We start from the raw sequence: 25253 nt of genomic DNA, 5'->3' as shown, positions 1-25253 counted from the left end.
CAGGCTCCAAAGCCACAGAGAAACCCTGTCTCAAAAAAAAAAAAAAAAAAGAGCAACAATTTCCCCAAACCCCACAAGAAGTAATAGCACTTGTTTTATGGTGCTTATGTTGTGATAGGTTCATCCCACTATTACAGGTTGCTGTAGATTGCCCACGTGGGTGCTGAGAACTGAACTCTTGATCTTCTGGTAGAGCAGTCAGGTCTCTTAACCATTAAGTCATCTCTCCAGTCCCTAAGTAATGTACTGACCTGAACTTATATACCTGCTTTAAGCAGTGCTAGGAGGTAAGTACTATCCTCAGTGTTCCTTACTCCTGAGTAAACTTCTTACACGATGCCCCTGCCTTCCTGTCCATTCTGTTTACTGGAAAACAGAGCCTTTGGGTTTTCCCCAAGTCTTTCTTCTGTTGACCCTGGAAACAGAAGTACCTTCGTTGCTGGTTTTAACTGAAGTGCCGATAGCCTTGTCCCATCCCTGGTGTTTCTAATTGCTTGGTTTGAGGTGTAGCCTGGGCACTTTAAGATGCTACGAGCCCCCAAATGCACACTTGACCCTGAGAACCATTGTTCGTTCACATCTAGCATCTGAGAGTTCTTTGTTGGGTGTGACTGTGCTGTGCACTACAGCGTACTTATCAGAGGACCGGATGTCTACAGCTCCCTTTCCAGCTGTGTCAACCAAAAGATGTCTCTCAACTGGATGTGTTGTATTTGGGGAAGAGGAGCAGGATGGCCCCTGCTGAGAATCACTGGTCTAGAGACATTTCCAGTAGCCTGGACTGTGGGAAGTCTTTCAGAAAGGAACTGAAAAGGGTGGCTGCTGTTACACTTGCTTCTAAATGGCAAAGTATACAGAGATGCCAAGGAGGTCTGGCAGGAAATCCTCCTGTCACTAGAAGAAACTTAATCAGGGTGCTTTCTGTTCTTTGGAGTTTTTCATTCCAAGCAAAAAGATGGCAATTTTTTTTGAGGAGCATCTTGGAAAATTAAGGAAATGACACAAATTTTCCTAACTGATCTGAGACACACAGAAGGAAACTGAAAAAAAAAGTTAATTAGTGTGAACAGTCTGGCCTGGTGAGATCCTGTCTCAGGCTGGCGGATCGCTGCTGTAAGTGGAGAGATAAAGTTCAAAGTGCTGAGTGCATGGAGACTCAGGTCGCACATACATCTGGTCACCCAGCTAACAGGGTGACAAAAGGTCAGAGCTGAGGTGCTATGGGGCAGAGTAGGGTTGGAATGAGTGTATGGAGGGAAGGCCGGGCTTGTGGATAAACTACTTTAGTGGAAGATTGGGGGTGAAAGGGAAGAGATTGGGGTAAACAACAGGTGCAGTAGCCAGAAAGTTGCCCTACGTGGAGCTTGATCCTTTCAGGAGTTGCAGAAAACCAGAGCTGAATACAAACTTCAGAGGTACAGGGCAAGAGAGCTTCCATCTTTATTCACAGGTTCACATTTGCTCTTGCCTGAGAGCTAGGTCCAGGCTCAATCATTCCCCAGGACCTTCATGGGTTCTGACATCAGGAAGAGGGGTGGGGACCGGCAGTTGAGAGCAGCCAGTGGGCCTGGATGGTGATTGGCATTGGGGCATAAGCTTCAGCTTCAGTTTTCATTTGAAAACATGTTTGAAAGTAGCTTTGCTTTGTAACTATGTTTAATAACTTTTTTAGCTTCTTAATTATTTTTATTTCTAATCATTTATTTTCTATCTTTTCTTTGTTCCTCCCCACAAACAAGGTTTCTCTGTGTAACCCTAGCTGTTCTGGAACTCTCACTGCAGACTAGGCTGACCTCAGGTTCAGAGATCCACCTGCCTCTGCCTCCTGAGTGCTGGGATTAAAGGCATGTGCCACCACTACCCAGCAATGATGTTTAATTATTAATAAAAATTCTGTTACATTTAAAAACTTTGGGAAAGTCTACCAAGTTACCCTTAAAGATACCTGTGCCTTATCTATTCGTTTGCTTATTTGAGACCACAACAGGACAACTTCCACAGACTGAGACCACAACAAGACAACTTCCACAGACTGAGACCACAACAAGACAACTTCCACAGACTGAGACCACAACAGGACAACTTCCACAGACTGAGACCACAACAGGACAACTTCCACAGACTGAGACCACAACAGGACAACTTCCACAGACTGAGAAGACACCCCAGGGTTGCTCTCAGCTCCTTTTCCCACAAGTCCGTTCATGCCCATTCAAAAGCAGACACTTTCCTTTCCCTGTCCCTCATTAATTCAGGACAATGCCAGGTTTTTGGTGGTGGCTGTTCCCTTTTGTTTGTTCTCTTCCTTTTATGAACTCACTTCCAATTCTTTCAGTTCCTTAAATCTAGAAGGTGTTGGCTTGTTTCTCCTTCTCATTCCACCCCGACTCCCAATGACTGCCTCCTTCCTCGTCTTTAGGTTTGGCTAAATGTCCCTTCTTCACTGGGACCTAACTTTCCACAGAAAGGCTTTCTCCTTCAGTGTTATACTCCCATCTATTTGTCTTTATCTGGCATGCTTGTAATGGTTTTGTATGCTTATTTTATCTATTTCCCTCACTAGAATACAACCTTTGTACAGGCCAGGATCATATCTATATCCTTGATATCTCTAGTAGGGTTGCCAGATTTAGCAAAGGGAAATATTGGTTTCCCAGTTAATTACGAAGATAAGATGAATCATAAATCATGTTTTAGTATAAGGCTGTCCAAGAACTGAATAGGACATAGTTATTACCAAAATTATTTATGGTTTGTCAGAAATTCAAATTTAGCTGGGTATCTTGTATTTCATCTGGCAGTCTAGTCCCTAGGTCCTAACATATGACTCTCACCACGTATTATTAGAGGAAAACTTGATAGCAGCGAATTTAAGTTGCTGCCATGGCAACGAAGCAGAATGGATATGCTAACCCTGTAAAATCAAAGTCAGGGCAGCTATCCCTTTCCATATTTCTGTTCTGACTTGTATATCTTTGCACCCAAGGAGAACACAGTCAACCCACTTCCAAAGTCTCTGGCAGCCCCGTCCTGGGAGGGACGCTGACCTTATAGAGGAAGCTTTATAAGTTGTGTTCAGCTCGCTAGACAATCATGCCTCATTTTCAATGTGACCTTCTCCTTGGGTATCAGTTTCTGTTGGCTCTTTCTCCCAAGAATGATTCTTCCATTTCAACCGTTCATCCACAGCACCCCGCTCTAAGGTTGGTAAGAGGGATTTCACACAAGATTTCCAAATGGATTGACAAACGAATAAATAGAAGGATAACAGACTGTCTCCACTCAAGGAGGCCAACGAGTTTCCTAGGCCACAGGACCTTTCCTGCAAAGACCAGAGAAACCCAGACCCGGTCATCCCCAGACAGCTATTCCCCTAAAGTGAATGGATTACTGCTTCTTCTTGGCGGCTGCTGAACTTCTTGTCTAATTTCACTGTACATGACTACCAGAATTAGATGCCTGCTGTCCTGGGTATCCACACGGTTTAGACGACTGCCTGGTTCATAGTCTCTACAGATTCCTGTACTTGTGATCTTAAGAGTAAAGCCCATGGGAAGTGCTCCCAGCCCGAGTTTCCAGACATGGGCTTCTCTGGCCCACCAGTCCTGGACATAGAGATGAGAAAATGATCATTTGCAACATCCACAGAACACGTATTTACTTGAGGAACAGAAAGCCACAGACATTTCCAAATGCGTTTCCACAAACACGCTGAGTTCCTTGACTGTGAAAAGTGAGTCCCTGTGTCCCCAGAGGGTGTGAGATTCTCAAGGGAACCAGGCAAATCCATTCTCAATTACAGGAGCAGGCTTCGGTCTCACTTAGATCCTGTGGGGTTCCTGGAATTGGGGGTGAAGTGGCTCCTGAGAGGCTCCCAGCACTTGTAATAGTTCTCATCCAGACAGTTGCAGGTCTTGAGTCCCCACTTGGTGACTGCCAAGCTCAAGGAAGACTCAAACATAAATGCCTGGAGGAAAGAAGATGAAGACGAGAAGAAGCAGTAAGGGGATAATAGAGTGTGCTTAGTTACATACGTAGAGAAGGTATGGGTGAACAAAACATTGGACTAATTGTGGTCACACGTACTGCCATGATGAGGGAAAACAAGAGCCTAAGGTTCTGGATCTGGCTTACCATGTATAAGCTGATGAAGATGTCTACAAGGTTTCTATCTACTTACGGCCCTGAGTGTGGAACTAGCCTTGCTCATAGCAGTCTGGAGGCAAAGTTTTTATTTCCAAAGGCAGATGTGGGAGAATCCTGGGGTCTTCTCGGGGACCATCACTCGTGGTGATGTCCTGATATGTAGGGCATACTTTTACTTCACAAAGGAAGGAGCAAAGCCCCGAGCTGAGAGGTGGCTTGTCTAAGGGGGTAACTGATGGTAGAACTGAGGTCTTAACCTGTTTCTTCAGGAGCCTGACCAAGAGTTCAGCTCAGAAAAAGGAAAAAGAAGAAAGGCAAGCAAATGAAGATGGTCCATAAAGGGACTGATGCCGCACACCCCACTGTGTTCTGGATGTTTCTGGCCACAGTAGAAAGAAACTGAAAAATATTCTATATAGACTAGACATTTCAGCTTTTTATCAGTGGTTGATTTTTCTATCTATAGTGTCTTTTGTAAAATAATGTGAACAACCCAAACCTTACAATTAGTTTTGCTTTCATTAAGAAATTAAAAACCCTCTAGACAGGCCAAAGGAAAATTATATTATCCTTTTGCGACACCACTGAGAACACCTGCATTAATGTTTGGGGTCTCTCACACATGGATTTCTCCTAGTCTGTGTCAGTGGAGGTGTGTGTCTTTGCCTGAACCCTATACCTTTGAACGCGAAGGTTTAAAGCCCTACTCACACATGAGGGTAAATGTTACAGGCATTATTATGTGGTCTTCTGCCGACTTCCTGTGAGTTTTGCTATCAGGCTGAGCCGTGAAAGATCATATAAATCACTGCCCACTGGAATAAGACTATGGCAGACTGCTCTGTGTCTGCATTATATGATGGGAAAGGGTAAGGAAGACATAAAGTTAGGTCTCGGTAAAGTTTCTATTTATGTGTATGTGTGTATCTCTGGAGGTGAGGATGCACACATGCATACAAGTGCCTGTGGAGGGTGCCCTCCAGATATTCTGGACCTCCAGAAACCCAGCCCCTTACCATCCTAATCCCCTTCCCAAGTCAGCTCCATCTCACTGGCAATCCAGGTCTTAGACTCACGTTCTTACTGCATGTGAAAAACAGCCCTGTACCTCACTATTGTGGAACATTGCTCTGAGTAGCACGGCTTTCAAAAGCCCATTTGGAGGCCCGAGGGTTATTGACGAACAACACTAGGGTGGATTGTGTACGCTCAAGGGCTGTCAGAGGCAAAAGCCGGAGATCATTGAACTGTCTCACAGAGTTGTGGGTTCCTGTAGATGCTCCCAGGAGGCTCACGAAAGGGGTAACGGAGCCTAGGCTAAGGAGCTAGGAAGGGCTCTGTGTCCCTTTTTCTATAAAAGAAGCTCTGGCCTTGGACTCGGGCCTCAAAGCAAACCCCACAGGACAGGTTGGACAGTTAATGCTGGGGAGTGTACAAGCCAGGCTTTTCGTCAAGCAGGTCTGTGCTGTGGGTGTTAAACCATGTAGCACTGAAGGCATTTGTTTTAAAATGTGCAGCAAGTCTGCATGCATATGGTTTAGCATAAAATTATTTCTTGTGGTCCAGTAAGTCTGTTTCCAAGAATTCAAAAAATAAATAAATAAAATAAAATAAAATCAAGTACCGGGGCCAACTGCAATTGTGTTCCGCCTCGGTGTTTACAGCTGGACACAAGAGGAATACAAAGCAGGCTTTAAATCCCATCAGCTTCACCCCATGCCAAAGGAGAACAAAGAAAATGAAAAAAGCAACTGAGAATTGCTGTCACCAGCCCTGACTATAGCGAGGCAAAAAAACTGCTTGACCCTCCTTTGCTTTCGGAACTGGCTGAAGGTGACATTTGCCTCCTCTGTCCTCGGGATTGCTTCCCATACAGAATACTCTGGGACAGGGCTGCATTTAGATATGGCAAGACCCTTCAAAGAGTATTAATAATGCTTACTTGCATTTAAAGTTACTGAACACTCCATAGGGCATTATAACTCGCAGATGTCCTCTGGGTTGGATACTATATCCACTCTACAGGTGGGAAAATGAAGCGTGGCGAGCTTACATAGGAATTAAGAGCTGGGATTTGAACTGGTCTGACTCCCTGTCAAACTCCTACACTATCACACCAGAAGTCTAGGGTGCATACGGCTGTATGTATGTGGACTTCTAACGTGCACACATAGACACAAAACCCTCCCCCACTCCACCTCTGTGACTTCGGAGAGACGGGAAAGAGCTGCTTTCCTCTACTGAAGTTTCAGAGCCCAGAGGCAGGCCCCTGACACATCAGGCTGCTTACCATGGTACCATCAGCAATCCGCTCGGGTGCTAACTGGGCCTTGCTGGCCTTCTCAAAGCAGTCTGCATCCGGACCGTGAGGGGTCATGGCACTGTGCAGGCTGCCTCCCCCTGGCAGGAATCCACCTTGCTTTGCCTCATAGTGACCTTTGATGAGTCCCATGAATTCACTCATGCAGTTCCCTGGGAAGGTTGAAGCAGTGGCATTTTTATTATCCAAGGCTAGACCCATGAAAAAAAATAGTATTTCTTCTAGGTTTACAGGTCTCATATTTCAAATTCACCAAAGAATTCCACAATAGTACATGGTTTCACCACATTTCTGGTTCCCAGTCTAGATCAAAGTGGTGTGTGTGTGTGTGTGTGTGTGTGTGTGTGTGTGTGTGAAGATAATGACAGAGGACAAGCTCTAGATCTATACTCCATTATCAAGTGATAAGCTATGAGGCAGATGGCTGGTTTCTGTAAAACACTGATTCATAATAACAGATAACCGAATCTGAACAGGATAGAATCTTATTCTTCTGTTCTCTTGGACCCCGAAATCTGAACTTTGGAAATAATCCTTCTTTCTACTCCAGACAGAGGGCATTTCTACATGATTCTTTGTGGATTACTTCCTGGGCTCTGCTTGCATGCCTTCAATGAATGGAAGGCTCTACAGAGCAACCTATCTTGTTATTGAATAGTTCTCAGGGTTTTTTATTCTTTTATAATTAAGTGGACATTTTTTACATCGCCTTTAGGAGTCACAAGGAATTTGACAAAGTCCACTCTGCTTCCTTTCTTTTGGTATTTTATTTTTGGTGAAATAAAACTCTTTCTCAACATGACGAAAACCTAACAGCAAGAATGAAGAAAATCTGACACCTGGGTAAATGCAGATACCTTTCCACCTCTGCCAATCCAGTCATCTGTCTGCTTCCCAGGCCACTCGCTTGCCCCTCCACCCGTACTCAGAATATAGAGATACTAGTCTAACTACTGTGCGACACAGAGGGTTAAGAAATGACCTGCTCAGAGCTGCTCCTTGTCTGTCCTGTGGAAAGATGGAAGGTGCTGGGCATGTGACATTGAAGTGACAGTCCTGGCAAAGTCAAACACTCGACAGGCCAGGGCCATGTTCTTCTTCTCTCCATGTGAAATACAAGCAGGTACCACAACACTTCTACAGTCAATTGAGCAGTCACTCATCCCCTGCCACCTACACAACACACTGCTCCAGGCCCTAAAAGTAAACAGTTGGCAACCCTGAGGAAAAAGGGAGGCCCAGATCATAGCCCCACATGCATCTCCAAAAGCAGGTAAAGGAAGAGAAGCAAATGGAAGCCCTAAGAAACTGAGTTGTCTTTTCTTTTTTTTTGGGGGGGGGGGGTTTCAAGACAGGGTTTCTCTGTAGCTTTGGAGCCTGTCATGGAACTAGCTCTTGTAGACCAGGCTGGCCTCAAACTCACAAAGATCTGCCTGCCTCTGCCTCCCGAGTGCTGGGATTAAAGGTGTGCGCCACCACTGTCCAGCTAAGACACTGTGATTTAAGAACAGTTCTGCGCAGAGCTTCAGTCTGCAGTCACATTCCTCACTGCACTATGTGTTGCCAAGGTCACCTTCACAGTTTAATTTTAAGAAAAGAACAGGACAGAATTTGGTTTTGATCTGAATGTGAATTTAGTTAGCAATGAGTTGGGTGAAGATATTCTACATGGCTTTTGATGTTTCAAAGGACAGTGGGAGGGTAGACCTTGCCTTCCTGATTAAAGCTGGCTCTAGTTGACTCAGGTGCATTAAAATGACTAGAGGCAATATTTCTACAGAAATAATTCTCCAATTCCCCTTAAAGTCACATCAAAGTAACAAAGATTTGGAGTATCGCTACAGTGATATTTTCATATCTCTGATAAAACTAATTTCTAACTTCGGGTTCTGTGTGGTTTTTTTTTTTTTTTCCAAACCAACTCAGGGCACCACATCTTTATGAGATGGTGTTTGGGGACAAGTCATTAAAAACATCATAGGAGGCGTGTGGCAAGGACCACTGTTTCAGGCGCTCTGCAGTACAAAGGGGATTAAGGAGTGAACCGGGAGCCCGGAGCACAGCAGTGCAGTTTTTGTCCCTCTACCTAGGAGGGGAGACGAGCCCTCCACCACTGCTTTCAACAGAAAGTCTGTAGACCTCTGGGTCAGAAGCCTCTGGCGTCCTAGTTCAAAGGGCAGCCTCTGAGTTTCTACTTTAAAGCCAACGAATTAAACTCTGGAAGAGAGAAGCTTGAGAATAAACTTGAAAGGGAAAGGGTACTCTTGATGGTGACCTTGAAGGGGCATGCTGGCTGTCATCTGACTGTGAAGTGGCCCTCTTTCATCCGGCAGCCTTTCTTCCCCCCACCCCCCAAATGCTTAAACTGCCTATTCAGTCCATCTGTCCACCATGAAGCTCTGGTACCTGGGAACTGTTACAGAGAGGAACTCATATACACAGAAGGTTCTGTAGTTACCTATGGAAAATCATTTGTTTTCTAGACTGTTCCGGCTGAAAATGCACAATGCAGCCTTTCCAGTCCTCTATGTTCAAAAAAAAATGTAAAATCCTCCTGAAAGCAGAATTGTACCTTGACCTGTTTAATTTGCACAATTAAAAATGTCAACCGCATTAAACACAGCTGCAGTGTATTTATTCACTCGTGGTAATGCATTCACTGACTGGATAAATATTCCTAGACGTGGATTATGCACAGGCCACAGCATTAGCCGCATCAATTAGCAGTCACATGTGTCTGCTTTGGCATCAGACAATCTGCAATTTAATCCTGACCCTGCCACTCAACTAACCGTGAGACCTGGAGAATGGCTTCCTTTCTGTGACGGTCTCATCTTCAGGGAAACAGAGAGGGAGATAATTGATATTATCTATCTCTTGCTGCTGTTATAACCCAAATAAGTTAATACTTTGAAAAAAACTTATAGTAGGGCCTTACAAACTTGCCAACAATCATTAGTCTTAATAATACAACTAAAATAAAACTGAATTTGTCTGAATCACCTTCTTCTTTGTGCTGGTGACTGGTGGGGAGGGGAAGGAAAGCTATCAAATGATCTTACCCATTAGTGAATTCTACCAATTCTACCAGCTCTGCACCATCAACCTGCTGGTGAAATGTGCCTATACGTGCAGTAGTGGCATGACTACCATGGGGTAAACAACTGCTCTCTAGATTTGAGGCCTGTGTCATAGAATGATCCTTTGCTTGGTTCTGGAAGTCTGGTCAAAACCCAAGCCTTGGGAAGTCATAGGCCCTGCAAGGAAAATTACTACTGACATTTAACTACATAGACATAATGTCAAATTTCCTTCTAAATATCCATGTTCATTTCCCAGACAGAAACTGCCTTCAACCCCACTCAAAGAAGCTTCTGTTTGCGGTGGACACTGGTGAACTCAGAGTCTCATTGGCTGCTCAAGATGCTGAAAATATGTGGAAAATGGGAGCTGAAGCCTAGAGCAAGTGTTTATACTATCCCTTCTAGGGTTCAAGGGATGCTGTGGGAAGACAGAGTGAAGTAACATAGAAGCTGGAAGATAGGAGGTAGATTAGTAAATACCATCCTCTACATACAGAACGGCCAGTGTAGTTAGGAACTCATAGGAGCTTCAGTTACTTGTGTAAGGCCCACACATGGCAGGGACGCTTAATGGTCAGGGAGAGGCCCTCTCAATGGTCAGTCATGAATTCTGGGGGGGGGGCTAATAGGAAATGATCCCTTACTGCTGAACTATAGGCCATTCATGGAGGGTACAGGTAAAGGGAGTCAACTTCATGATTCCATGATGGTCAGCCATTGTCTTCAGTTTTGTACCAACTGGTCTACCCCCAGGCTCCAATGAGTAGTTTCAATCCCAAGGTCATAGAGAAGGTCTTGGTCAAACTCTGGCGGACACAAATGAAACAAAAAGAATGGAATGTGGGCCGGGCAGGCAGTGGTGATGCAGGCCTTTAATCCCAGCACTCGGGAGGAAGAGACAGGCAGATCTTTGGATCTTCGTGAGTTCTGAGGCCAGCCTGGTCTACAAGAGTCAGTTCCAGGACAGCCAGGACTATTACACAGAGAATTCCTGTCTCGAAACCCCCCCCCAAAAAAAATAAAATAAAAACCAGAATGGACTGTGGGATAGAAATCAATAGAGATGAGGGGGTATATGTGGAATGGGGGAGGTGAGAAAAGGTGGGGGTGAGGGCAGTCAGAATGCATTATACACACAGATGAAATTGTCAAAGAAAACAATTCATTAACAACACCTCCATCTTCCAGAATAGTTGATCTCCCAAAGCTGTCTGCTTTGTTTTGTCAAAATAATTAAATAAGGAACACTTTACTTGTTCTCGGATCAGATTTAAGTAGTTTCCCCAAACAAACTATTCCCCACCCTTTATAAAGATCTGAATTCCACGGTCTCGCTTCACAGACTTCCAACCTTTCTGTCTCTCTTTCGAGCCAGAGAAACAGGAGCCAGGTTCAGTCCACGAATCACCCTGCAGATACTGTGAGGCTGGAGCCTCTTAAAGCCCAAGAGTAGCCTGAGAGGCCGGATTCTAAATTCAAGGCACATCAGGAGGTCCAGGAACAGCCTGGCCATTGTCCCCAGTGCCACATTACTTTGCTGTTCCTAGTGTCCAGCGGTATTCTGGTGAAACAGAGAGACTTACTGTGGTAATAAGGAGGCCGGAAGGTCTTATTTGCCACCCCCCACCGAGGTGGGAAGATGACAAAGTCAGCAATGGCCACTCCAGGTCGGGTAGACTTGGCCGTGAGCACTGTGAAAATGGAAGGATCCTGTAGACACATAAGAGGAGGCTGAAGGTAAGATGCCTGGGAGGGGAGGGAGCCATGACAGCTTGTCACCTGCACAAGAAGGTGTTTTCAAGTGACACTTTCTGATTAAGTGACCCAGGTCAGACTTAGACATTTGGGCTCTGATTGAATTGAAGTAATCATTCATGTGGCTGCCTTCTTGCTGTGATGGAAGCAAAATGCATTCACGCAGGGTAAGAGGACTGGCAGCTGTGGTCTTAGCCTGCTGAGTCTACATTAGAGGCGCCCTATTTCCCTCCAGCATGGACAGCGAGAGTGCCTGACTTCTTCTACCCACAGCCTGAGTGGCAGGGAGCTTGGTGCTGCTCAGAGAAGGTCGGGGAACAGACAAAACAGCATCCACATCCTAGGGTGGAGGTCAGGATGCTTCTTGGGGAGGCAGGGCATCAGAGTCCAGATGGTGTCCACAGGCGGGAAAAACCTGAGAACTGGTTAAAATTAAGTAATTTTCTGACACTTGATTGACTCCTTGGTTGACTCTCAGAAGGATGAGATTATACTTTCTCCAAGAACTTTAGACTCCTAGGTGGAAAGACCAAGATTCAATGTGATGGATATCTGTGTCACTATCAGAAGCAGTGCTGACACGGGGAGATTCAGAGATTGGCAATCTATTCTCTACTCCTTTAACTTTAATTGGGGAAAGGAGAACGTGGCTATTTCTTTTTCAAAATAACTCTCTGTTGAATTTGCTCTTTGATGGCTTCATGCATTTATGCAGTGCGTTCTGGTGACCGCCAGCCCTCTCCCGGAAGCGCCACCTTCCTCATCTCCTGTGACAGGATCAGGGAAAGCCTCAAAGGCCTATGACTTGAGCTAACTCTTTAAAAGTGAACAAAAGAAAGGTAGGGGAGAAAAGAGGAACAGAGGGAGGGATTTTATCAGGGAAAATAGAAAAGATATCAAGGTCCTCTGAACTTTTGTAAAGCAAGGGAAGGTTAAAGCCAGAGGGATGCGGTGAAGGATGAAGGAGGAGTGAGATGCGATACCAGAGAAAGGAGCCCAGGGCCAGATGGTGAGGAGTACCAAATGCCATGCTTTCAAGCTCAGACTTAATCCTAAATCATGGGGAGCCTGCAAAGGTTTTCCACAGTGGTGATCAGACTGAATTTAGGGGAGATAACCACCCAGCAGTACAGAGAAGAGTGAATCTCTGTAAATTCAAATGAGAACCAAAACAAAACACAAAACCATGAACAAAACAAAAAGTCGACCCAATTCTTCTTGCTGGAAGTTACCGTTTTTCCTTTCATTTGTCAGGGGAAATGGTCGGAAACTATTAAAAGGAAGACAAGGTAGGAAGGCTCAAATAGAGCTTTACCAAGGTCTCAGGGTACTTCTTCACAAGGCTTTGGGCTTGGAATCTTGATTTTCTTTTTCCCCTTTGGTTTTATTAAGATTCACTGTTGTTCAGAAAGGAAGTCTGGGCCCCCCCAGAGAGAAACTGAATTGGCTCAGAGTAATCCTTCTATCTCTGACTCTCTGGCTTCTGCCCCAATTATCCCTCAGCTTGTGGGTTAAGTTAATCTATTATGAAGTACACTACAGAATGAGCTTCCCCTCAGGGTCACAGAACTAGCACTTTATCTGGGCTCTCGGGAGCCTGTATGGTAGACCAGGGACTTATCCTTGGCCCCTTAATTGACTAAAAAATATGACTAAATTCAAACAAAATTAAAACAAAAAAGAATCAAGTGTTCAACCTTTGCGTAACTTTACAAGAGGGCTCCCTTGCTCTTCATAGTCAACCACAGCCAGAAGCAGAGGCTAGGGTGCGGGAGGCAGCCAGAACAGTTTGCAAGGTAGCCAGGTCTGTAAACGACCCTCCCTCCTGCCTTCAACATTAGCATTAGCAGGTTTTTCTTTTCCCATCCGTGAGAGTTGTGATTACATTCAAGTAAAGTAAGTTAGGTTGGGTATTTCCTGGCTTCCTCGTTTGCCCTGGAATGTTTCCTTCACCAAAGAGCAGGTGACCCTGTTGAGGCTGTGAAGGATGACCTTGAGAACCTTAGCTCTGTGACTGTCCACAGGTATACTCTGGATCCCTCCCAGTCAAGGGCTGTCCGGTCCCCAGGGTTCCTGTGTGGCCCAGACTTACCGCATGATCAAAGGCCACTGCATTGATCACCATGAAGTTCTCTAGGTTGTACTTGTAGGGTGTATAGTTTCCGTGCCAGGCCACAACATTGAATGGGGAGACACTCTAATCACAAAAAACCAGGAGAGCATGGTCTTAGGATGTAATATTTCCATAGCTGTAGACTTGCAGTACTTACTGACATACCTCTTTTTATTTGCTATTGTTCTAAATTTAACTAGACCATCCTTTGGGAGCATCGTCGCTCATAATCATTCTGCAGTTGCTTCGCACACCCTTTCATAGGTCCTCACTTTGTCGTTAACCCCTTTTCCAGTTCAGAGGCTGCAGCTGTCAGGCCCATCACGCGTACAGCCGAAGCCTAGCACACTCATCAAGCGGTACTTTTTCAATTTTTAACTTAACTGTATCTGTAGATGCCAGCAGTTCTCAAACAATCTGGGCTTCCCTCTGTTTCCTGGTGCAGCAGGCACTTGCTGTGCTATTTCTCCAGGGTTTTGCTGTCTAAAGGAACTTCTCATAGACACAGTGTCTGCTGTTGAGCTCGTGGAAGAAGACACCGTGAAGAGCCCCAGTCTACATGTTTGAGATTTCAGAATGACACCGTGCTCTGTTTCATCTGGAGTAGGAGATCACTTTGGGGCTATGGTATTATAATCTTCCTTATGGGTACTGTGCATCTAATCCAGAGGAGGATCCTATAAAGAATATTCTAAACTTCAGAGTGTATGGTTGGTCAAAATACTGAGAATAGGAGATGCTCAGCCGAAAATGGGACATCTGTATCAATGCCCACCCAGCCAGACCAAGGCTCAAGGACCATCTTGAAAGAAGGAGAGGCAGAAATAATATAAGAGTTGGGGGATGGGGGGGCTGGAGATATGGCTCAATGGTTAAGAGCATTGGCTGCTCTACCAGAGGTCCTGAGTTCAATTCCCAGCAACCACATGGTGGCTCACAACCATCTGTAATAAGCTCTGGTGCCCTCTTCTGGCATGCGGGCACACATGGAGGCAGAATGTTGTATACATAATAAATAAATAAATAAATAAAATTTAAAAAAAGAGTTGGGAGATGGGAAGGAATATAGTGAAATATTTATTGCCTTCTATACATGAATGGCTGCCAAACTAATGAACTCATAGCAGCAAGATGTGCATAAGAGCAAGCTAGCCAAAATTCTGCTATAAATGGCGTAGATGATCTCCAGGCCTCCAGGCACTGAAGATGTGTCACTGGTAGGATTCCCATATTCCTCTGGGTAGCCCTACATCCATGCACATATAGGTAGCATTAACTGTAATTAGGGGGTATAAACAATAAAAAAGTGAAAATATGTGAAGTTGGGAGTTAGATGTGTTGAAGGGGATATGGAGAGAGGAAAAGGGGGAAATGGGGCTGAATATGATCATATGTCTTTGTATTTATGATATTATGATATTCTCAAGAACAAAGAAAAAAATAAGGGAAGGGACTATGCACAAAAACATGGTTAGGGCTAAGTGAAACCATCTTAGAAGTGTTGAGGTTCCTGAGCCTTACCACAGTGGAAAGGCATTGGCATTCCTAGTCATGAGAAAAAGAAAGGAAAGTACTGTTATAGGATGCCGGCAGGAGCCAGAACCATGAAGAAAAGTCTATTTGTAAATATTTGTAGCTAGTTCTTTGGGGGAAACAAGGCTCTGATTTATAGTATTTTCCGATATCTGTGCTATGAATACTCTCACTATGATATTTATCTCCCCCTAATAATGTGTTTTTGGTGAAAAAAAGAACACAAAGAAACAATGCTGAGTGCCTGGTTTTGAGTCCCAGTATGATGCTGCTGAAACCCAGGGTGGTGCAGATGTGTGCACATCAGCTTTTACAAGTTGCAATGAACTGACTCCCCACACTGAGGCCACTCAACAGGAGATAGACCAGGCCCTATTCATGTCTTCAGTAGGGAGGAAGCGATGAAGAAATGTCCAACTATTCTCTCTCCTGTCATCAAGTTTCTTCCAGTTGAACCAAACAACAGACAGTAGACTAAGGAGCCCAGGCTACTCTGTGGACAAATGTCAGTCCCCCAGGATACAGACCATGGCAGTGGAGAATGGGCCAGTGGGACCATCACAAAGCTCCCCTGGGAAGTAGAAAGCTTTCTTTCTACAGCAGCTGCTGGCTACTGCCAGAAAGGCGGCCCTCTATCAACTGAGTGTAAAATAATAATAGTCTGGGGAGCATATTTAAAGCTCATGCAGATTTGTTCTTCAGATTCTCCAGAGGTTAACGCTTTTTGCCAGACGAGAGAATTCATGTAGGCATAAGCATCGTAAACGAGGCTTTCTGTGGCTTTCTATACAAATATTCCCTGAACCACTTCTGAAAAATCCCGACCCAGAGAACATGAGGATAACACATGACTTAAGGGCTTAAGCTGAAGTTTCAGACTGCTTAGTCTCTGCTGGTTGGCATGGCCTTTGGTGTTAGTCAAGGAAAATAACATGTGCCATGCAAATGCAGACAACAAATCAGACAAATAAAACAACAAAGCAGACAATAGCAACAGAAGGGCTATTTGGGTACTTTCATTATATGATTAATCTGTTCTAACACTCTGCTCTCGAGAAGTTAAGTAATAACACATAGTAATAGCCTGGCATGATGGGGCACACTCGAAATATCCTTTTTTGGAAGGTAGAAGCAGGAGGATCAGGAGTTCAAAGTCACTCTCAGCTACAAGGAAAATTCAAGGCCAAACTGAGCTACATGAGACCTTGTCTCAAAAAAAAAAATAATGAACAAGAAGTCATATAGTATTATAGCATAGATTATATTTTTTTCATATGACACTCTTTCAGAAGGGACAGAATGTTGGCATCTCTCAGAATTAATTTTATATTATTGCCTGTGATTTCATGTTCTGAGTTTACTAGGTCCCTGGGATAGTTGAAGTTAGTTAGCAAATTCTCTTTGTTTTAGATCAACGACCAATCACTTGTATTTGAAATGAGGTTGTCACTGAGTAATATCGATCTTGGCTGATCTTTGTGGTGATTCAGCTTCTTTTTCAGAACCTATTTAGGTGGCCTCTAAGGCATGTTCCCCATGTCATTTCCAGAGACCGGCATAGTGCCAAATTTCCATTGCTAGATGGAAACCTGTAAAGTCTAACAGTTGGGGGTTTTAACACTGGTTCTATCACTTACTGGGACATGGGTGATTATCGCTATCTGGCCTATTTTCATGACTAGGAAGGCAAGCAGTATGTAATTTGCAGTATCTCAGTAGTACTGACAAAAGGATGTGCTGGGTGGTGGTGGCACACGCCTTTAATCCCAGCACTCTGGAGGCAGAGGCAGGTGGATTTCTCTCTGTGAGTTCGAGATCCACCTGCCTCTCTGTGAGTTCGAGGCCAACCTGGTCTACAGAGCAAGTTCCAGGACAGGCTCCAAAGCTACAGACAAATCCTGCCTAGAAAAACAAACAAACAAACAAACAAAAATAGACAAAAGGACATATGCAATGTACCTAATGTTGGCCTTGGCTTTTAACTGGTGCTTCATAACTCCACATTCAGACCTGGCTACCAACAGTCGTACTTTACCTGTTTGGAAGCAAACAGCTTGCCTTGGTATTTATTAATCACAGTGTAGCCTCCTGGCACTTGACGATCTTCATACCAGGCAACAGGGATCAAGAAATCACGAGGATTGGCCAAGCCATTTGCTCCTAGAACACAGTAATCCAAACCCAATTTAGATATTTCCAGAGTCAAAGGGAAGATGCCTGCAAAGGGGAAGGCCTTCTTCTGTGTCAAGAACCATTCCACAAATTATCATCAAAACCCTTGCTGGATTCCCAGGTGGGGCAATGGCTGAGTGCCTGCCTGCCAGGCATATGTGAGCCTCTAGGTTCAATCCCAAGCAAAACAGAATCTACTGGATCTCAGTCTGGTAGATTTGCAGGAAGATCCAAGAGTTTTTGGTTGAAAAACAGAAAATTTCAAAAATCCTCATAAGCAGCATTGTTTTCTAAAGTTGAAGAGTGATTGTGGCTCATTTGTTATTTTTATAATCATTACCACATCACTATTCATTTACCACGGGTGAGAGAAAGGGCGAGGGAGGAACCAGAGAGGAGGAGAGGGGAAGAGTTGCTTGAACAGCAGCAGATCTCTGTCCAAGGAAGCCCGGAGACTCTCTCCAACACATGCTTAGACCTTGATCTCTTATAAAAAGGCTACAAGCTATTGTCCCAGGTCGGCTTCTGCCCGGTAGATAGAACTCAAAAGCCAGGATTATAAAGCTGCTGTCCAGCATGAAAAATATGTGCCTGCCATTCAGAGAGAACGAATTGAGGACCTGCCTGTTTAGCTTTGCACAGGAGGGAGTGTTCCCTCCGGAGAAAGGAAATAAATCAAAAGACAAAATATGAAAAAGCATAAGTGCAAAAACATAATTTAACTCAGAGAGGAGAGGCCTGGGGAGTGTTTTATCATTTCCAGCTCCTGGGGTTAAAAAAAAAAGAAGAGCCCCCAGCTGGTTAGTAAATTATATATATTTTCCAGAGGGAACATGCTCCGTGGAACCTGAAGGCTCAGCTGCCTGTACAGCAGCAGGAAGCTAGACCAAAGTGGGAAGAGTGGGTGGCAGGCAGGATGACAGACGGCCCACCATGGCTCCAGCTGCCTCTCTGCTGCCTCCCACCTTCCTCTGAATATTTGGTTCCCCAGGGGAGTGACCAGAAGGCACAGGCTGGCCTGTCCTTGTTGCTCTGAAAAGCTGTTGACACAGAAGGAAAGAACTGGGAGGTACGGCTCAGGATGAAACTAGGGGCCAAATTCCCGGGCTCCCTTTTCTTCTCCAAGGGAGGCTCAAGAACAATTACTGCTAAGATCTTCCCTCCCCTCCCGCATTCCCTGCCTTCAGCGGTTGGAAGAGCAGGGGCAGGGACAGCAGGAAATTTTAATCTACCACATAGGGGCTGTTGTTTCTAGCTCCTGCATAGCGTGAAGTGATACACTCGTTGAGTGTGTTAAGTGTGTGGATTTCGTGAGTGTGCTCAGAAGGACTGTGATGCTCAAAGGTCACGTGTCACCCAGTCCGTTCCATTGTTCCATGGGACTAGAACCCAGGCCGGCCATTTTTACAGCTCACTGACATTCTCATTAGCTTGTATTCGCTTAAGTAGTTCCCTTTCCTCTTCTCTTTAATGTGCCATCAAAAATTAATCAAATCTCAGGGCTGGGAAGGATGTAGCTCAGTGCTTGTCTCACAGGCCTGAAGCCCTGGGTTCAGTCCTCTGCATTGCATGGCACTGGCATGGTAGCGAACGCCTAAAATCTCAGTACTCTGGAAGGAGTGGCAGCAGGATCAGAGGCTAAACGTTGTTCCCATCCTTGGAGAGAGAGTTAGATCAGTCTGGGATATAAGAGACCCTGACTTACAAAAAACAAACCAAAACAAACAAACAAAAAACAACAAAACCCAAAAGAATTTACTCAAATCTCAGATCTCATTCTTGGTAGCTCTTCTTGGGATCCCCTTGGTGTCCTTTGAAATACATAGTATCCAACCAGAAACCCATAACATGCCTTTACCCTCGTTGTTCGGTGGTGTTATTTTAGAGAAACTTAGATTGGTTTGGGTCATTTTCTGTTATCCGTGCATTTGAAAGGAAGGCACTTGGTCTGAGGCGGTTGTCTGGAGGGAGAGGTGTGAGAGTGGGAGAGATGGAGAGAGATGCATCTATCTCAAGGGAGGCTTAGACGGAAGGCTTACCAATGGGTCCCAGGTCAGGTAACTCAAAGTGGACGCCGTAGACCTCCAGGATGTAGCCCCTGGTCTCCTCGAAGACATCGACGCTGAATCGCATTCCTCTCTGGAGGACAGAAGCACAAGCGTGCCTTCTTAAATAAATCATATTCTTGCAGTTAGACGCAGAAGGAAAGTGGCTGTGGCTTCAGGCATGTTGTTGTGGTCAGTTTGAATCTAATTGGCCCCCATAATCTCATAGGGAGGGTTGCTGTTAGGAGGTGTGGCTTTGTTGGAGTAGGTGTGGTCTTGTCGGAGGAAGTGTGTCACTGTGGGGGTGGGTTTTGAGGTTTCCTATCCTTAGGATACCACACAGTGTCTCTGTCAACTTCCTGTTGCCTTCTGGTCGAGATGCATCCTGTACCATATCTGTTTGCACGCTACCATGCTCCCTGCTACCCACCATGCTCTTTGCCGTGATGATAATTGAACTGAACCTCTGAAACTGTAAGTGAGCCATCCCAATTAAATGTTTTCTTTATAAGAGTTGCGTGGTCATGGTATCTTCTGACAGCAGTAGAAACCCTAACCAAGACAATTGTGAAAGGCGAGCAGATTAAAGATGGGTTACAAAGAAAAATCTAATTCTTAATCGTACCCACAATAACCTCTCATTGGGTCCAGAAATAACAGCAGCTTCCAATTAGCCACAAAAAAAAAAATTTTTTTTTTGAATACCTTCACCATCTCCTCTCTCTGATACAGCGTCAAGCAGATGACAAACATTTAGGGAAGAGAAGGGATAAACATTCTTTGCTTTGGGATTGTGTGCTATATTAAACAAAGCAGGCGCTGGGCCGCTCACCCCGAAGCCACTGTGTGACTCACATTCCTCCCTGTTGCCCAGACATGATAGAGACATTTTAGCGTTAGAAATAGCGGTAGCTGAAACATCTGATGGCTCCCCAATTAGGGAGAGGCAGCGGGGAGGGGGCTCATTACCAACCTGAATGACGCAGATCTCATTGGGCTGCAGGAGCATCTTGCCAAATTCTGTGTAAATGAGAAGCTTTCCTTTCTGGGGAACTGGCAACAGGGAGAAAAAGAAGACAGTGCAAGGGTGAGCCGCCCTGTTCAAGGGAGAACCTGAAGGCTTAAGGGCTGGAGTTGGTTGTTATTGTGAATGAGGAGGCCTTTATTGTGTCTCTTGGGAGTAAGTTATATTCTGACAGTGTCAGTTAACTATTTTACTGTCTAGACGGTCTGGAAAGTTCTTCAAAATCTCAGTCTTCCCTCCCACTCCGACCCCTGTAGAGGAGCTTGTATATATACACTTTTGTGAACTGATCCAAAAGGGTCATAGACATAGCATGGAAAATCACTCTTTTCTGACATGTCAATGGGAATGCTGGGCATCTGCATATCTCCCGACTACATGAAAATGTTCGCACCCCAATACTGATGCTAACACCACCATGGAAAAACCAGAATAACCTCTGATGGGCCTTAACATTATAGATGGTCTCATAATTTTTTTTTTAATCTGAGTGGTGGTTATCGATGACAAATGGGCTTTCCTTGGGTGAGTTTAAAAGCAAATAGAATTTTCCTAATAAGTTAGCCATACGTTATTAACTTCATTTCAGCTGCCAACATCTCCCACGTGAGAGACACCCAACAGAGACAGCCACAGGCAGAAAGCCCAGAGCATACATTAGACACTTGGAAGATGCTAGGAATCTTTTCCAGACCACCCGTGGTGTCTGGAGATGGCTCTTCGTTTAATAAAACAGTTGGGAGAACTCAGGCAAGTGAAATGCGAAACAACAACAATAATAACAACGACAAAACCTGGGATGCAGCGCAGGGCTCAGTCAGTCTTCCTGCTCAGGAACTTACCAATCAGGAAATCCCCATCCGAATTGTAAACGCATCTGAAAGAGACAGAGGACTTCCTGCGATTTCTTTTCGGTTTTAACACAATCTGGACACATCTATTCGTCCCACAAATTATCATTTAGTGCCTTCCACGGGAGAGAAGCCCCCCCTCGCACAGTTAAAAATCCAGCAGAGTGCAACAGGAAAGGCAGATTGCGGACCTCCGTCACTGCGAGGCACATTGGTGCTGGGAAGGATTGGGGACCTGTGCTGGTTTGGGGAGAAAGCAAAGGCCTCCCTACAGATGGGACATTTGACAAGAGAGCCAATGGCATCATTTCGGCAAGAGAAGACACTCCAGGCAAAAGCAGAAGCAGGCTTAGGTACAATGGGACAAGAAGGCCTTCTTGAGAGAACTAAAGGGAGGCCGTTGGGACGTAAGTGGAGAGAAGGGAGGTGACCTGATACAGAGCTAGACCCAAAGAGGGGTCTTCAGTGTCTCACAGGGCTGTGATCTTGGCCTTGATTCATGATTCAAAAGTAGAACAGCTGGAGCAGAAGAGATGGCTCAGCAGTTACAAGTATTTATTTCTCTTCGAGGGGACCCACATTCTATTCCTAGCAATTCCATGGTGGCTCACAATTGTCCCTATCTCCCGTGCTAGGGGGTTCAACACCCTCTTCTAACCTCCACAGGCACCAGGCACATATGGTGCAGGCAAGACACCGAGACACACAAAATAAAATAAAAATAAAAACAATATTTTAAAGATTTGAACAGCTCACACAAATTCGTTAAGTCAGCAAGATCAGATTTAGGCTTCAGGCACAATGGTGTAGTTCTAGGGTTGTGTGCAAAGCTGCCATGATAGTCTCCTTTCCAAAGAAAAGGTAGAAATGTCACTTACTTTTTCATATTGAAAAGAAAGCAGACTATAGGGACCGGTAAAATAGCCCAGCAGGTAAAGGCACCTGCTACCAAGGCTGAGGATTTGAGTTTGAAACCTGGGACCACATGGTGGAAGAAAAGAAGGGACTCCCCCCGCCATTGTCCCTAAGTTGTCTTCTGCACACATGTGCTATGACATGCACCCCCCTGTACAAAAACAACATGGAAACTTCTATGTGCAGGAACACTGAGCTTCCACAGAGCTACCAGTTATCAGCTAACACGGATACTTTGCCTTCACAACTGCTCTTGTCATGTGACTTTGGACGTGAGCCCTAGAGTGTGGTAGAATATTATTTTCACTATGTAAAGATGTGTTATATTTGTATATGCTATGAATATTTCTTTAACTGTGTAAAGGTATGTTACGTTTGTTGATATATGCTGCATTTGCTTAATGATATAAAGATATGTGATTAATTATATAAAAATGTGTTGCATTTGTTTCACATTGCTTGCACAAGGCACCTGATTGGTCTAATAAAGAGCTGAACAGCCAATAACTAGGCAGAGAAAGGATAGGAGGGGCAGAAAGCCAGGCAGCAGTCAGACAGACAGACATTAGAAGCAGTGAAAGTAAGATATACAGAAGGAGAAAAAAGGTAAAAAGTTCCAAGACAAAAGGTAAATTAAAAAAAAAAAAAAAGGTTAGTTTAAGTTAAAAGAGTTAGTCAAAAAACATGCCTAAGCTAGGCCAAACATTCAAAACTAATAAGTCCCTGTGTTATGATCTGGAACCTGGTTGGTGGCCCAAAAGGAAAATACTAGGGAATCTTAAAAATTAAAATTTAAATTAGTTCTACTTACTTGAACTTCTTCATCACATGGTCCTAACCTCTCCTTTCTGCCTACGCTGTTACAAGACATTTTTGTCTATGTCTTAAGAGCCAGTCAAAATAGAGATTCGTATTTGATATCATTATCAAGAAACACACGCCAACATTTCTCCGAGAGGGGAGCAAGTACCAGAGAGCAGTGTTTGTGCGTGTGGGACTCTATTAGTCCTCCACTCTCTGGCCAACAGGCCCCGAGGGATGGGTCTATCATGCCCCAGCCCTGAACCTCTTACCTGTCCTCCATGGAGGTGTTACACAGGAAAATGTGAATAGCAAGCCCGTTGTTAGACTTGATGTCTCCAGCTCCACATAAGGTGTGCAGCCCCTGAGAGAGCAGGGGAGAAGGGGGAGTGATTAAGGGACCAGCCCTCTCCCTGGCCCCTGAGAGAATGTCCCAGGAGGCATTGGGAGCTAGGCTGCCTGAAATGTCTTGACTTACACTTGGTGGGCTGTGTCCCATCCTAGATCCTAGGCAACCTTGTCTGAAGCCATAATGGCCAAGTCAGATGAACTTACAGAACGTACATTTGATTATCACTATGATAAACCCGGAGGAAGGAGTTGGGACCTGGTAGAAGGCTTGAGGGAGGGGGAGAAGATCTGAAGCTTCCCGTGACACTTAGTGCCCCTCAAGTCTACCCCACCCTGGTGCAGTCTCTCTTGTGGAGAAAGCCAGGCTACTCTTCCCAGAGCAGAGCAGAGCAGAGTAGACCTTGTGACTAACTGCAAGTCCTTTTGCTATAGGACCGGATAACCCACAGTGCAAGAAGCCCTGACACTGGGGGGAGGGGGGGCACAGGGGGGAGCGTTTACAGGACAGATTGACTTCTAACATTGCTCTGCCCCCAACAGGCAGGTAGGGAGCCCAAACAGAGAGGGCTCTGCTCCTCAGATCCCCATAGACAGGAAGGGAACTTGTTTTTCTAGTGTCACTTAACTGATAAGTTTGAGGTCTACTAAAGTGTGTCCTCACAAGCCACAGGGACACTTCTAAGGATGAAAGCTTCAAGATGATTGATACAGTTTGGGCTAACACGGGGCACCTGGAGTTTCCCTAAGGAAGACTCGAGCCAAGTTGGCCTGCAGAACTCTCCTCTGCCCTCCTGGAGCACTGGCCCCCCCGACAGCTCCTGTCCCTTCTCCCACACACTCCTTGCTGTGGTGCAGGTGTCGCCATACTGCCAACATTTGTAACTATCGAGGAGGGCAGCCAGTTGGCACTGTACTTATCAGGTAGCCACCTGAGTTGATGTCATCTTAGCCCCGGCATCCATTTCAGGGATTTCAAGTTCTCGGATAGGAACATAGTTTGTCCTTATTTTTTACTATCCGAGTGGAATTTATCGTCTCCTTCAAACATTATGAACGCAGGCAGCAAACCGCAGCAGTACCGGAAGTGCTGTCACTTCGTCAATGACAGGGACATTTTTATAGCCTTCATTACAGGCATCCCAAAGCATCATTTGGGCTCATATTACAGTGAGCGGATTTCCCCCATAGGTCTTATGATCTAGTACATTAACTAGGAGGCGTCGTGCAACTATAAAACAAATACTATTTATTTTCTTGAAATATTTTTACCATTGCATTTCAATGTAATTGTCCGTGTAATTTGATGTAGTTTATATTACCCAGTCAAATAACACAGGTTATGCCAGGCAGAGCGGCTCATGGCAGTAATCCCAGCTCCTGGGACTGAGGGAACGTGACTGTTGTGAGTTCAAGGCCAGCCTGAGCTATCGGGGGAGATCCTGTCTCAACCAAACCAACCAAGCAGCCAAACAAACAAACAAAACCCCAAACCCCCAAATTAAAGGCGACAACAAAATAAATAAATACATAAAAGAAACAGGTGTCACCAGACCATCAAAGGCGCTATGAACCAGAAAGGTTACAAGTGCCCATTCTGATGCAAAGAAGTGCTGGAGGGAGGAAATTTTACTCTCCTTGGCCTTTCTGTGAGGTCAAATACTCCTGGGTGCTCTGTGGTGTCAGAAGCCATATGGCGCCTGTAACTAAGACATCCCTCAGCCAGCCCCCATGCTACACACAGGTGTCTCTGCTGCATCCGGTTCAGGCTGCTCTGCTTGGCATTCCAACAGCAGATGGTTAGCTAGCTCACCGCAGGACACAGGAGGGCACCGGGAAGGCATGGAGAAGATTGACTTACGCTCACAAAGTCCACTTTCTTCTGAGACGTTTTTGGAATCTCAAACGGTTTCCATCTAAGCTGGAAAAAGAAATACCCACACAGGAAAATGACTTCACAGGGAGAGGCCATAGGATTATTAAATAGATTCAATCCACAGAGAAAAAAAGAACAACTGCTCCCTCTGCGAGGTCCTGGCCATTTGTGATTTTGTTCTGTTGGAATTATTGATTAGCCACCATTTCTTTAAAGGGGCTCTCTCTCTCTCTCTCTCTCTCTCTCTCTCTCTCTCTCTCTCTCTCTCTCT

General features: G+C 45.0%; 1 protein-coding gene across 1 annotated transcript in view; it reads right to left on the bottom strand.

Moving 5' to 3' along the window:
* Window positions 1-3629: 3629 nt before the first annotated feature.
* Window positions 3630-25253, bottom strand: part of Hgd (homogentisate 1,2-dioxygenase) — a 48547-nt gene continuing 26923 nt past the window's right edge. Inside the window, exons 5-14 of the mRNA XM_005344966.1 lie at window positions 24968-25027; window positions 23031-23122; window positions 21034-21068; window positions 20141-20220; window positions 19162-19261; window positions 16986-17110; window positions 13397-13501; window positions 11133-11259; window positions 6437-6618; window positions 3630-3967 (exon numbers count right to left, since the gene is read on the bottom strand). Coding sequence (XP_005345023.1) covers window positions 3818-3967; window positions 6437-6618; window positions 11133-11259; window positions 13397-13501; window positions 16986-17110; window positions 19162-19261; window positions 20141-20220; window positions 21034-21068; window positions 23031-23122; window positions 24968-25027 — 1056 coding nt within the window. The 3' untranslated portion in view covers window positions 3630-3817. The remainder of the gene's footprint in view (window positions 3968-6436; window positions 6619-11132; window positions 11260-13396; window positions 13502-16985; window positions 17111-19161; window positions 19262-20140; window positions 20221-21033; window positions 21069-23030; window positions 23123-24967; window positions 25028-25253) is intronic.

Source organism: Microtus ochrogaster, chromosome 2 (genome assembly GCF_000317375.1).
Source record: "Microtus ochrogaster isolate Prairie Vole_2 chromosome 2, MicOch1.0, whole genome shotgun sequence".
Lineage (NCBI taxonomy): Eukaryota > Metazoa > Chordata > Mammalia > Rodentia > Cricetidae > Microtus > Microtus ochrogaster.
This window is presented reverse-complemented; position numbering and strand designations above follow the sequence as displayed.